This window comes from Leuciscus leuciscus (assembly GCF_965113295.1).
Source record: "Leuciscus leuciscus genome assembly, chromosome: 16".
NCBI lineage: Eukaryota > Metazoa > Chordata > Actinopteri > Cypriniformes > Leuciscidae > Leuciscus > Leuciscus leuciscus.
The window spans coordinates 8,476,722-8,491,206 of NC_138740.1; the positions used below are offsets into that span (position 1 = coordinate 8,476,722).

At 43.3% G+C, this 14,485-nt stretch overlaps 1 protein-coding gene across 1 annotated transcript in view; it reads left to right on the forward strand.

Annotated features, from left to right (window-relative positions):
• LOC309477979 (DNA repair protein RAD50-like) overlaps positions 1-14,485 on the forward strand; it is a 79,401-nt gene that overhangs the window by 37,323 nt on the left and 27,593 nt on the right. Inside the window, exons 13-19 of the mRNA XM_082141519.1 lie at positions 1,047-1,284; positions 2,242-2,431; positions 3,743-3,869; positions 5,285-5,478; positions 8,239-8,349; positions 8,520-8,612; positions 8,710-8,823. Of these exons, the coding sequence (XP_081997645.1) occupies positions 1,047-1,284; positions 2,242-2,431; positions 3,743-3,869; positions 5,285-5,478; positions 8,239-8,349; positions 8,520-8,612; positions 8,710-8,823 (1,067 nt within the window). The remainder of the gene's footprint in view (positions 1-1,046; positions 1,285-2,241; positions 2,432-3,742; positions 3,870-5,284; positions 5,479-8,238; positions 8,350-8,519; positions 8,613-8,709; positions 8,824-14,485) is intronic.

Consider the following 14,485-nt stretch of genomic DNA (forward strand, 5'->3'; position numbering starts at 1 on the left):
ATAAAAATAAATAAGAATAATTAAAACAGTTATATATACAGAAAAATAAAATACAGTACAGTACAAACAGTCGGACGAACAGTGGCACAGTGCTCATTCAGTAAATGCATAGCTAAACAGAAGTGTTTTGAGTCTGGATTTGAATGTGACCACTGTAGGAGCACATCTGATCTCTTCTGGAAGCTGGTTCCAGCATAATAGCTAAAAGCGGACTCGCCATGCTTAGAGTGAACCCTTGGTATTTCTAGCTGATATGATCCTAATGATCTGAGTGATCTGTTGGGTTTATATTCAGTGAGCATATCTGCAATGTATTGAGGACCTAGGCCATTGAATGATTTATATACCAGTAATAATACTTTAAAATCAATCCTAAATCTAACTGGGAGCCAGTGTAAAGACCTGAGGACTGGTGTGATATGTTCATATTTCCTGGTTCTGCTCAGAATCCTGGCCGCAGCGTTCTGTATGAGCTGCAACTGGCTTATGGTCTTTTTGGGAAGGCCAGTGAGGAGTCCATTACAGTAATCCACCCTGCTGGTGATGAAAGCATGCACAAGTTTCTCTACTTGTTTCTCTACATTATCAAAGGTCAGAAACAAGTACATTGGTCAATAAAGTGAGATTAAATGCATAAAAATGTATGTTTTATTTAACATATTTAGTTATTGAAGGTTTGCATAGTATTCTGATTCTGCATTTCAGTGATTTTATTCATTTTGAGAAATATTGAATCTTTTTTTGTGCAAGTGAGATGAGTAAATGCACGCTCACTTTTAGTCTAGAACTGCAATAAGCATCATGTTCACACAGCACACAAACACACACACACAACACCTCTCCACTTACTCATGATTCTCTCAACATTGGGACAGGAGAGCTCTCATTATTCTCGTAATTTTGTTGTAATTTTGATATTTTGTAGGAAATTTTAAACTTTACTTTACAAGTTACTTGAAAAAGTAATCTGATTACATATCTCAAGTTGCTTGTAATGAGTTCCCCCCAGCACTGATTCTCATTATCTTTTTGTCTTCTCTTGGCAGCCATGCTGGCGGGCGCCACCGCCGTGTACAGTCAGTTCATCAGTCAGCTGACGGAGGAGGGCGAGCCCTGCTGTCCCGTGTGTCAGCGTGTATTCCCCTCAGAGGCCGAGCTCCAGGACGTCATTAATGACATGCAGTCCAAGCTGCGGCACGTCCCAGACAAACTGAAGAACACCGAGCAGGACCTGAAGAGGAAAGAGCGCAGGCGTGATGAAATGATGGCACTGAAGCCCATCAGGCAATAACACTTTTCTGGCCATTCAGTTATCACTTTATCTATCTATCTGTCCATTCCTCAATCCGTTTATCACTTTAACTATCCATCCTTTATTTCATGTTTATACATCCATCTTTTACTTCACCTATCCATGCATCCATCCATCATCCACCTGTTTACCCATTCATTCCTGCATCCATCCACCTGTTTACCCCTTCATTCCCCACCCATCCAGCTATCCATACATCATCCACCTGTTTATCTATTCATTCCTCCATCCTTCCATCATCCATCATCCATCCATCCATCCATCCACCTGTTAATCCCTTCATTCCTCCATCCATCCATCCATCCATCCATCCATCCATCCATCCTTCTTCCTGTTTACCCCTTCATTCCCCCCTCTGTCCACCTGTTTACCCCTTCATTTCTCCATCCCTCATCCATCCTTCCTCCTGTTTACCCCTTCATTCCCTTCTCTGTCCACCGGTTTACCCCTTCATTCCCCCCTCTGTCCACCTGTTTACCCCTTCATTTCTCCATCCCTCATCCCTCATCAATCCTTCCTCCTGTTTACCCCTTCATTTCTCCATCCCTCATCCATCCTTCCTCCTGTTTACCCCTTCATTCCCTCCTCTGTCCACTTGTTTACCCCCTTCATTCCCCCCTCTGTCCACCTGTTTACCACTTCATTTCTCCATCCCTCATCCATCGTTCCTCCTATTTACCCCTTCATTCCCCCCTCTGTCCACCTGTTTACCCCTTCATTTCTCCATCCCTCATCCATCCTTCCTCCTGTTTATCCCTTCATTCCCCCATCCATTCATCCATCCATCCACTTACTTACCCCTTCATTCCTCCATCCATACTTCCTCCTTTTTACCCCTTCATTCCCCATCCATCCATCCATCCACCAGATTACCCCTCCTTCCATCCACCCCTTATATTGATATTGATGAATATTTTTTGTCTTGACAGGCAGTCTATAGTGGAGCTCCAGGAGAAAGAGCTGCCAGAGCTCAGAAATAAACTCCAGCGTGTGAATCGAGACATTGAGAAGCTGAAAGGAGACACTGAGGAGCAGGAGACGCTGCTGTGCACACTGATGTCTGAGGAAGACACCGCCAAGGCCTGTCTGCAGGACGTCTCCCTCATGGATCGCTGTCAGGTCTAAGCTCATCTCCAGCCAGTCCAAACACAGAAAATAAAATCCAGTAACATGCAGCACATCAGAACAATACAACATTTACTTAAAGACTTATTTATTTATCACATAGAACATTCAGAAAACTGCAGTATTTGGGATTCTTATTAAAAATACACAATACTGAAAGTTTATTATATACTAAATCTCAAGTTTTCTGAAGTCATATACTGTAGTAGCTTTATGAAGAATAGAGCAAAAGTTGTTATCCGGTTGTAAAGGTGCACAATGCAGGATTTTCAGTTACTGTTTGTAAACACAACATTTAAACTTGGCCCCTCCTCACAGGCTGAAAACCGCCAGAGGCACAAGTCCTCTCCCTGTCTATCAGTTGCACACGCAGCCGAACGACTCAAGAGAACACCAGCGGGAACATGAGCAATGAGCTGTTTTGTTATAAAAAATCATCCAAAAATAGCATTGTGTATACTAAAGAACAGATACGCAAATAGTTAGATGACTGCTTGTAATTTGCGAGCGAGTTTAGCCATCATCAGTCTAGCTCACTAATAAACAATAATTACGTGTCATCATAAAAACATAATTATAATGCCTAGTATTCTGACGGATTACAGATAGCTGTCAACAAGGCAATAGCAACTTACCGGACAACTTAACCAAGCTTCAGACTCACATGATAAAGTCCTGTCCTCACCTGTGCCACGCATCATTATTGGCTGGGGCTACACATTCCACAGGAATTCAGGAAGAAAATATGAAAATATAGGCAGTAGTGTATTTGTAGACACAAACACCGCTGCACACTTCTAGTGGACCATAAACCGTGATTGAGAGGCATTATTTAGTATTAGTCTATACACAATTTTTTCCCCGAAAATCCTGCATAAGTGCACCTTTAAGTCTGATTTCATACATTACAGTTTCCAGGTCCAAATGCTCCTTTGGATCCCAAAAGCAAACAAACTGTGCTAATATACTCTCATGGTGTGCTGTACTACTCCTGAAAAAATCAGGATCTTAACCTTTAACTCCATAGAAATCTAAAAACAAATTGTTATGAATCATTACAATTTTGGTGTCCGGGACAGAGTCCAGAGACTATAGTGTTCTCCATGTTTTTAAAAAAAAAAAGCTTAGCTTAAAGGTGTGCTATAAATGAATAGTTCTCATAAATGGCTTTCGATATATTATTCTCACTTGAAATAGAGTATAAACGTGGATGCAACAGTAATTGATGTGGCACAAGTTAGTATTAGCACAACGCAGTATTTTTATTGAACTGTGGGTAATCAGAATGTTTCCTGTCATATGTAGCTTGACCTGAAGGATGTGGAGAGAAAGATCGCTCAGCATGCAGCCAAGCTTCAGGGAGTTGACCTCAGCCGAACCATGACGCAGGTCAGCCAGGAGAAACAAGAGACCCAACACCGCCTGGACACCAGTACGTTCAGCTCTTTATGTAGAATACAAAACACTTTTTGTGAATCTCATGTGAATGTACACTCCTGTTCAAAAGTTTGGGGTCTGAAAGAAGTCTCTTGTGCTCACCAAGGCTGCATCTATTTGATAAAAAATACAGTAAAAACATGTGGAAAATTATTACAATTTATGATGTTTTCTGTTTTAATATATACAAAAATAGTAGTGTAATTTATTCCAGTGATAGCAAGGCTGAATTTTCAGCATCATTACTCCAGTCTTAAGTGTCACATGATCCTTCAGTTCATTTGGTACTGCTTAAAACAGTTGTGCTGCTTAATATTTTTGTGGAAACCATGATACTTTTTTCAGGAGTCTTTATGGATAGAAAGTTCAAAAGAACAGCATTTCAAACCGCATTTGAAATCCTTTGTTACATAATAAATATCTTTACTGTCAATTTTAATCTGTTTAAATAGTCTTTTGCTGAATTAAAATATTAATTTCTCTTTTTTTTTTTATCTTACTGACCCCAATCTTTTGAATGGCCATGTACATCAATTTAAACATGTGTCATTTGTTCTTTGATATTCTTATTTTATATTTATATAAATTTATAAGGGAAATTGTATATCCTGAGTACTATATCAACAGATAGACAGAACGACCAACCAAGATAGATAGATAGATAGATAGATAGATAGATAGATAGATAGATAGATAGATTGATTGATTGATTGATTGATTGATTGATTGATTGATTGATTGATTGATTGATAGATAGATAGATAGATAGATAGATAGATAGATAGATAGATAGATAGATAGATAGATAGATAGATAGATAGATAGATAGATAGATAGATAGATAGATACTAATAGGAAAAGGTATTTTTTCTATACTTTTAATCACTTTCACTACTTAGGGTGAGTTGCACCAATAGGGATTACGCTTAAGTGTATCTAGTAATTCTGTTGCACCAAACTTTTAAATTTGTTTAAAAATAAGCATGCTCTCATTTAAACTATCATTTTGATCCTAGTTTTATTTTACATTTAAGATAGATTAACTTTAATCTTGTTGCTCCATTACTTTAAACTCTGATTTAAATCTCAGTTAGGGATAATCTTTAAATTTACAGGAGAGGTTTAAATGCACCTACAATAATAATAAAATAAAATAAAATAAAAAATTTAAATATGTGGCTGACTAAACAAAGTAATGTAATATAAAAGAAACTGCATGCATTGTTAATATAAAATAAGTATTAGCAAAATGCTATTGGAATTCATTTTAAATGTAGCATGTCACACCACGGCAAATGTTAACAAAGTATTTTATGTCAAATACCCAAATACTGGTAAAATAAGTTCTAACACCTACTGTATATGACCCTGTTTATCACTGTGTCTCCATGTGATGCTCTTCGTGTTTAGCCTGCAGTAAGATCGAGCTGAAAAGGAAACTGATCCAGGACCAGCAGGAGCAGATCCAGGCCTTGAAAAGCAGCGTAAACGAGATTCGTGGAGAAAAGCTCCTGATCTCCAGCAACATGCAGAAGCGTCAACAGTTGGAGGAGCAGTGTGTGGAGTTCTCCACTGAAATCCAGACGCTCCAACGAGACATTCGAGTGAGGAGCGCCTCTCCACTTTAATGTGCCTTTCATTCATAATGAGAAAAGTTCCCTTTCATAGGTTCACTCGATGCAGCGTCATTAGCTGACATTATCGAAACACCCTTCAGGTATGAAGATTGTCTGAAACCTGTATAGAATCACACCAATTCATTGACTGATTGTGCTTGCACCGGTCACTAAGGCATGTGTCACCAGGATGTTATCATGGCATCACTCCTCAGATTTCTGCTCTTCAGAAATCTGAGCCATGTAGTGTGTTTCTTCTGATTTGAATGGATTCATCATGTTTGGTGGTCTTCATTACGTAGTAGATTATTATCCTCTGGGTGAACACAATGGCATTTCGTAAGTATGTGGCTCTGTGTCCTTTTTTATTACGAGCGAGGACTCGCATGATAAGTGCTTGGGCTATCATCATGCTCAAGCCGCCTTTAATGACTTGTCAGCACTGCAAGAATTTTAAAATGAAAGCTGATGTTGCATTGGATGAGAAATGCTATTTGTAAAGCTTATGAGGCGTGTGGGTTATCTTCACCTCTGGACACTTTTATAAGATTTTATAATCTTGATATTAACCTGACCCCAGGTTCCCAGTTTTGTTGTTGTTGGGTTTTTTTTTTTTTTGCTTTTTGCTTGAGCGGGGTGTTATTTATTCATGTCTGTCAGTGTTTTGTGTTTATGCAATCACAGACTGATAAACCAGTAGTTACCTCGTAGTGTAGTGCTGTGGTTTACTGTTCCCATAGCTTCAGCTCCTGACTCAGCGTTATATGAACCCATAAAAGGGAACATCTATAGATTACTTATGTATTTATTCAGTAAGATTGCATCAAACTGCTCAAAAATGACAGTAACATACATTTTAGTATAATAGTATAATGGCTGCTGAAAATTCAGCTTTGCCATCTCAGGAGTAACTTACATTTTAAATATACAGTGGGTATGGAAAGTATTCAGACCCCCTTAAATTGTTCACTCTTTGTTATATTGCAGCCATTTGCTAAAATCATTTAAGTTCTTTTTTTCCCCCTCATTATTGTACACACAGCACTCCATATTGACAGAAAAACACAGAATTGTTGACATTTTTGCACATTTATTAAAAAAGAAAAACTGAAATATCACATGGTCCTAAGTATTCAGAACCTTTGCTCAGTATTTAGTAGAAGCACCCTTTTGATCTAATACAGCCATGAGTCTTTTTGGGAAAGATGCAACAAGTCTTTCACACCTGGATTTGGGTATCCTCTGCCATTCCTCCTTGCAGATCCTCTCCAGTTCTGTCAGGTTGGATGGTAAACGTTGGTGTACAGCCATTTTCAGGTCTCTCCAGAGATGCTCAATTGGGTTTAAGTCAGGGCTCTGGCTGGGCCATTCAAGAACAGTCACGGAGTTGTTGTGAAGCCACTCCTTCGTTATTTTAGCTGTGTACTTAGGGTCATTGTCTTGTTGGAAGGTGATCCTTCGGCCCAGTCTGAGGTCCAGAGCACTCTGGAGAAGGTTTTCGTCCAGGATATCCCTGTACTTGGTCGCATTCATCTTTCCCTCGATTGCAACCAGTCGTCTGTCCCTGCAGCTGAAAAACACCCCCACAGCATGATGCTGCCACCACCATGCTTCACTGTTGAGACTGTATTGGACAGGTGATGAGCAGTGCCTGGTTTTCTCCACACATACCGCTTAGAATTAAGGCCAAAAAGTTCTATCTTGGTCTCATCAGACCAGAGAATCTTATTTATCACCATCTTGGAGTCCTTCAGGTGTGCTTTCATGTGTCTTGCACTGAGGAGAGGCTTCTGTCGGGCCACTCTGCCATAAAGCCCCGACTGGTGGATGGCTGCAGTGATGGTTGACTTACTACAACTTTCTCCCATCTCCCGACTGCATCTCTGGAGCTCAGCCACAGTGATCTTTGGGTTCTTCTTTACCTCTCTCACCAAGGCTCTTCTCCCCCGATAGCTCAGTTTGGCCGGATGGCCAGCTTTAGGAAGGGTTCTGGTCGTCCCAAACGTCTTCCATTTAAGGATTATGGAGGCCACTGTGCTCTTAGGAACCTTAAGTGCAGCAGACATTTTTTTGTAACCATGGCCAGATCTGTGCCTTGCCACAATTCTGTCTCTGAGCTCTTCAGGCAGTTCCTTTGACCTCATGATTCTCATTTGCTCTGACATGCACTGTGAGCTGTAAGGTCTTATATAGACAGGTGTGTGGCTTTCCTAATCAAGTCCAATCAGTATAATCAAACACAGCTGGACTCAGATGAAGGTGTAGAACCATCTCAAGGATGATCAGAAGAAATGGACAGCACCTGAGTTAAATATATGAGTGTCACAGCAAAGGGTCTGAATACTTAGGACCATGTGATATTTCAGTTTTTCTTTTTTTAATAAATGTGCAAAAATGTCAACAATTCTGTGTTTTTCTGTCAATATGGGGTGCTGTGTGTACAATAATGAGGAAAAAAATGCACTTAAATGATTTTAGCAAATGGCTGCAATATAACAAAGAGTGAAAAATTTAAGGGGGTCTGAATACTTTCCGTACCCACTGTATATTAAAATAGAAAACAGTTATTTGAAATTGTAATATTTCACAACAGTTTTTTTTTTTTTTTTACTGTATTTTGATCAAATAAATGCAGCAGTGGTGAGCATAAGATAATTCTTTCAAAAACATAAAATCTTACAGACCCCAGACTTTTGAACGATGATGTAATCATATTTTTACTGGTGTGTCATGATGTGTGTTTATTAGGATGCAAAGGAGCAGATGTCTCCTCTAGCTGCAACTCTGGAGAAGCTCCAGCTGGAGAAACAGGACATTGCAAAGCGCAGGATGCATAAATGGGAAGAAGGGCAAGAAAAGGTGTTGGTTAATTTGTTTTTGCATTTGTGTTTTAGGTTTTATGTGACTTATAATTTATGTTTACTGTGAAATTATTCACCACAATGTATTACATGAAAGGTTGTGGATTTTTACTTTAATGCAACTAAAGTCATTGCTTATTGTCAGAGTTGACTAAAGCTTTCTTTTAGATACATTCACTCAAGGAAAAAGTTAAAAACTTGACCCTCCTTGAAAGAGAGATCACCAAGTACATTGAAGAGGGCAAAGACAGCTACAAAGAGGTACAACAAAATAATGTGCCATCTCTTAGCTCTCGTTTCCTAATAAATGCAAGTATGTTTTCCCATTTGTTTTACTTTTTTACTTTTTCTTATTTAGCAAAAAGAAACTGAGCTACAAGAGGTGGACAAACAACTACAGGAGGCTGAAAAACAGCGAGAGAAGACCAATAAAGACATGGGCAACATCCAACAAGATATTGACACTCAGAAGGTCAAGCAAAGCGTTTTTGCTTTTGTTGTTGCATAGGCCTATATATACAGTTGTAATATAAATTATTCAACCTGTAACGAATTAGCTCTATGAAATATTAATAATCAATAATATTTGGTTATAATTGATTATGAATATTTGGATCAGTTAATATAATTAACTTAATGTTGTAAAATTAATATTACAATCAACCCACCTGTTTGTCCCGTGAACACTCAGTGTTAATTGTTTATTAATTATAAGAAATATTCATTTCCGGGGAAGGGAAATGTCTGTCTTACTGTACAGTACAAAGAGCCTGTTGTCAAAATCTAAATCGTAAAGTAAACTTTGTTGCAAGCAGAGAATCAGAACCAGATATGTATTGTGCACAAGTTTTATTAACTAAATCACAAACATAACTAATCTAAACACATACACGGGTAAAAGGGTGAGTGACAGAATGGAATCGGAAGCAGGAAATGGAACTATGGGAAAGATCCATTTAACTATGAAAAGAACGATCAGCTTATCATTTTCAGAGTACCTCATTAAATGTATATACTTGCTTGGCATTTGCCGCGGACACATTTCTTGAAGATCGTGGAAAAGGATGTTGATGTTTCCTTTGAGTGTCAAACATTGAAGTTGCAATCGTTTTCTTCTCCGTTGGATGAAGAAGATATGATGAACTTGCATGGTTAGTTCGACTCTGTTCTGGTTGGAGTGCAGATTGTGAAGGGGCCGGAGAGGACACGCAGAGCAAATGGTGGGAGTTGCGATGGACTTCTTCTGCATTGAAAGAAGACATTGTCCAAACTCCTGAGGTTGTCCTTGATTCTGTTGTGGTTGAGAGAGTCCTCTCTCTCCTGAATGAGCACATGGCTGGTTGTGAGTCGAGGCCTGCTGCCCTGGGGCCTGCTGAGACCACGCTGGACAGTACGGCATCCTGAACGTACCGAGAAGGCCAAGAGTTGATCGTTGCCCATTCAGTGATGGTAAAGTTGCAGGTTTTTTTTCTGATTCCTTTGGGAGAGTGAAAGCATAGCAGGCGGTGGTCACCGCCTGCCCACAAACATCAACCCAAAGAAGCAGCACTAGAGAGCCAGGAGAAGAGAGAGGAGGGTCACTGTGAATTTGTCTCTAATAAAGCCTGAGAAAGGCCCCACCTCTCTGGGTTCGCTTGACCAATGAGAAGGGTGGAATTTCCAAGCGGGAAAATTCCTCTGTGGTTGATTTATGAATCTTTGTTTTAAAGGGATACTTCAGGATTTAGCATTAAGCTTTGTATTAGTAGAAAACCTGTAGTATTTTCGAATTACCGTGCTTTCCACCCTCATATCCCCCTGAGATGAGAGATTTATGTATTTTTTGTCTGGAAAAAATCCTCAGATGACGCAAAAAAACGTCATTTTGCGTCATCGGAGGATTTTTTGGCCAGAGGCCAAACTACAGCCAGTAGGAGGGGCTGTCCCGCATGTCTTCAACCCGCCCAAAGGGGGTGGGATCTCACTCACAGAATGTACACAGTGTCAGCCGTCTTTCTTTGGAAGCTAAGCTAGCAGGCTCTTGATCTGTGGAGAAAGCTAAGTATTAGGAGAAAGCTGAGTAGTAGGGGTTACCATCCTCTTTTTCCTGGACATGTCCGGCCGTCGAGATCGTCCAAAATGTTCGGGATTCGGCTTTTGCTTTCTGCAGTCGCCATCCATGGTTTACATGCACACCTTTTGTTTCAGTCTAACTGAATTCATTCCGATTGGTTTATCTGAATGTAGTGTTTACATGAACGCTAAACAAGTGATCGGTTGATGTGCGTTTTAACTGCTAAAAAAAAATCCCGCTCCTCTGTGAGAGATAGGAGACCGGTGCGTCTCACAGACGGTGCGTCTTTGACTGCAGCGCGTCCTGCTCATCGGTAATCACGCCACCAGCCTTGCGCCGTTCTCCCACGGCCCTCAGTCTCGTCCTGCTCGCCACAGTAAACATAATGAATGGCGACTGTAGAACGCAAAAGCCGAATCCCGGACATTTTGGGCGATCGTGAAATCCCGGGCAGACTCTTCACGGAGCTTCACTATTAGCCTAGCCTTGTTGTTTAACTGCACTCTCTTACCGGTAGGCGTGGCTTGGGAGTGGCCTCCTAGGGCAGCGAAGCAAGTGCATTCTGGGAGTTGTTGTCTTTCATCCACATAAGCCAAAAATACATTTTCTGGCTTTTCTCAGTCTAGAATGCTCCAAATTCAAAAATAATTTCACATTTCTTCTACATAAATGACCCATTTTAAATACACATTCATCTTTCCAGAGGTGAAGTATCCCTTTAAGCGTGCTCATTTGCATGTGCAGCTGGATTGGTTTCTGATGAAGAAACGCCTCGGTTACGACTGTAACCTCGGTTCCCTGAAGAGGGAACGAGCGTTGCGTCGAATTGACGCTATGGGGAACGCTTTGCGTGATGACGTCTTGAAGCACATGTAAAATCAGTCCAATGGTGTGGCGGAACGTCAGAGGCGAGTGACGTCACGTACCAGGAAGCTACAAAAGCCGGCCCGAAACAGAAAACGAAAGCTTCGTAGAGTCTGAAGTCGTGCTGACAGGCATGAAGGAGATATGGCAAGGTGACGCAACGCTCGTTCCCTCTTCAGGGAACCGAGGTTACAGTCGTAATCGAGGCGTTCCCTTTCAAGGGAACTCGCGTTGCGTCGAATTGACGCTATGGGGAACGTCTATACCAACGCCACCATAGCTACAAATGTCTGTCCTGTGTGTAGTCAAGTGAGCAACACTAGGAAGACAAAACCTGAGACCCTGGAGTAGAGTCTAGGTCTAAAGAGTAGAACCTGACGAAGGTGTGCGGTAAGGACCAGCCTGCCGCATCACAAACGTCCTGTAAAGATACTCCTGATATAAGGGCCTTAGAGGCCGCCATACTCCTAGTAGAGTGCGGCCGGACAGCCAAAGGAGAAGGCTGCCCAGCCGCCTCATAAGCAAGTGAGATAGCCTCAACCACCCACTTGCTCATCCTTTGCTTACTGGACCTCCTTTGTTAGGGGACCCAAAGCAAACAAACAATTGATCACTCTTTTACGCCACAGGGCAGCTCTGTGGACATATGTGTCTAACGCCCGAACAGGGCAAAGCAAATTTATTCGCCTCCTGGTCCGCTTTTCGAAAGGGAGGAGGACCTCCAAGTGCCACGAGGGAAACGAGATACCAAAGGGTCTTTCCCCACAGACATTCCACCCAAAGGACTGTGGTAAGCACCTACGGCCGCCACATAAACCTTTAAAGTGGACGGGGTCAGACCTGCAGTGAACCGGTCCTGCAGGAACTCCAGAACTGTACCAATTGGGCAGTTGACTGGATCCAACCGACGGTCACTACACAAAGAAGTGAATACTCTCCACTTCCGGGCATAAAGTTTCCTCGTGGAGGGAGCTCTGGACTGTAGAATGGTCTCAGCAACCTCAGTTGAGAGACCTGACTTTATGAACTGGGCCCCCTCAGAGGCCAAGCCCACAGGTTCCACAGTTCTGGCGGGGGTGAAATATTGAGCCCCCTGCTTGGGACAGAAGGTCCCTCCTGACAGGAAGCTCCAGAGGATGCCCGTCGAGGAGGGACACAAGATCGGGAAACCATACTCTGCCCGGCCAACGCGGGGCTAAAAGAAGCAGGCAAACCCGGTCCCTGCGAACTCTCTCCAGAACTCCCGGGAGCAGAGCCACTGGGGGAAAAGCGTACAGACGTAGCCTCGGCCACGTCTGTACCATAGCATCCAGTCCAGAGGAGCTGGATGCGTGAGGGAGACCAAAGTCCCTCCATATCAGCTCCACCACCTCGGGGTGGAGCCTCCATTCCCCGGGCCTCGGCCCCTGTCTCGACAGAGTGTCTGCTCCTATATTCTGAACCCCGGGGAGGTAGGCTGCCCTGAGTGACAGCAACTTCCCCTGGGACCACAAGAGGATATGGCGTGCCAGATCGGATAATGGGCGCGAGCGCAAACCCCCTTGGTGGTTGATATAGGCGACTACCGACGTGTTGTCCGTATGTACTAACACATGGTGTCCCCTGAGACCTGTGATAAAGCTCCTCAGAGCCCGGAAGACAGCTAACATCTCTAGGCTATAGAATGCCAGGAACGATGATGGTCTTCCCACAGACCTTGAGATGAGTGACCCTCAGGATCGCTCCCCAACCCGTGAGGGAAGCATCCGTCGTTAGCAGTTTGCGACGACAAGGAGCTCCCAGCACTGGGCCCTGGGACAGGAACCAAGGTTTCTTCCACATAACCAAGGCACGTAGGCATCGCCGCGTGACCTTGATTGTGCGAAATGGGTTGCCCCTCGGGGAAAAACCCTCTGGTCCTGAGCCACCACTGCAGGGGTCTCATGTGCAGTAGTCCAAAAGGTATCACGTTGGAAGCTGCTGCCATGAGACCCAACAGTCTCTGGAACTGTTTGACAGTGAGTAGCTGGCCTAGCTTTACACTTTTCACAGCTGCAAGGATGGAATCTATGCGTGGCGGTGACAGGCGCGCCTGCATCGACACTGAATCCCAAACCACGCCTAAAAAAGTGGTCCTCTGAAATGGAGAAAGCACACTCTTCTCGGCGTTCAGCCGTAACCCCAACTCTTTCATATGGGCGAGAACAACATCTCGATGTTGAACCGCCATCTGATGCGACTGAGCTAAAATCAACCAATCGTCGATGTAGTTCATGATGCGAACACCCTGGAGGCGCAGAGGCGCCAGAGCTGCATCCACGCATTTGGTGAAAGTGCGGGGTGATACAGCCAGGCCGAATGGAAGAACTCGATATTGGTATGCTTTTGCCCCCGAAAGCAAACCTCAGGAACTTCCAATGACACGGACGGATGGAAATATGCGTCCTTGAGGTCTATCGTGACAAACCAGTCCTCAGACTAATCTGTGGCACGATTGTCTCAATGTTAACATTTTGAACTTGAGCTGCATGACTGACTCATTCAGAACTCGAAGATCTAAAATGGGACGCAATCCCCCGTCCTTCTTTGGAACTATGAAGTACCGGCTGTAAAACCCGGTTTCCCTGTTGGAGGGAGGTACATATTCTATGGCCCCTTTCTCTAACAGAGTGTTTACTTCCTGTTCCATAACCAGAACCTGCTCGGGGCCCACCACTGTGGGCAGGACCCCCATAAACCGAGTTGGGCGTTTCTAGAATTGTATCTGATACCCTTTTCCCACGGTCTGCAGGACCCAACGAGAAACATTTGACAGTAGCTTCCACGCTGTCAAAGATTCTACTAGAGGTACCAGGTTTCTGGATTGTGTTGCTGTTGAGTAGTCGGTTCGTCGCCCTGTAACGGCGCACCGGCAGGGAACGACCAAACAGACTGCTCTAGCACCCTCCTCAGAGGGGGCGGGCATCCCGAGGCCACTACGTTTCCGGGTGGACCTTGAGATATGTGCTCGCCGGAGACCGCTGCGCCCTGTAACACCGGAGGCGGCAGGGTTGGCAGAACGGTCCCCTGAGGGCACCGAAGAGAGACGGGCACCGTGAAAAGAGGTGTTAACCGCTCTGCTTCGGGGGGACTACCCTCATTTGTCCTGAGCCCTCAGACATCAGGACTTTTTCCCAGCAGCCTTCTTGGCGGTAATAACGGTCCGCAGATCCGTTTTACCCCTCGAAGACTGCTGGGT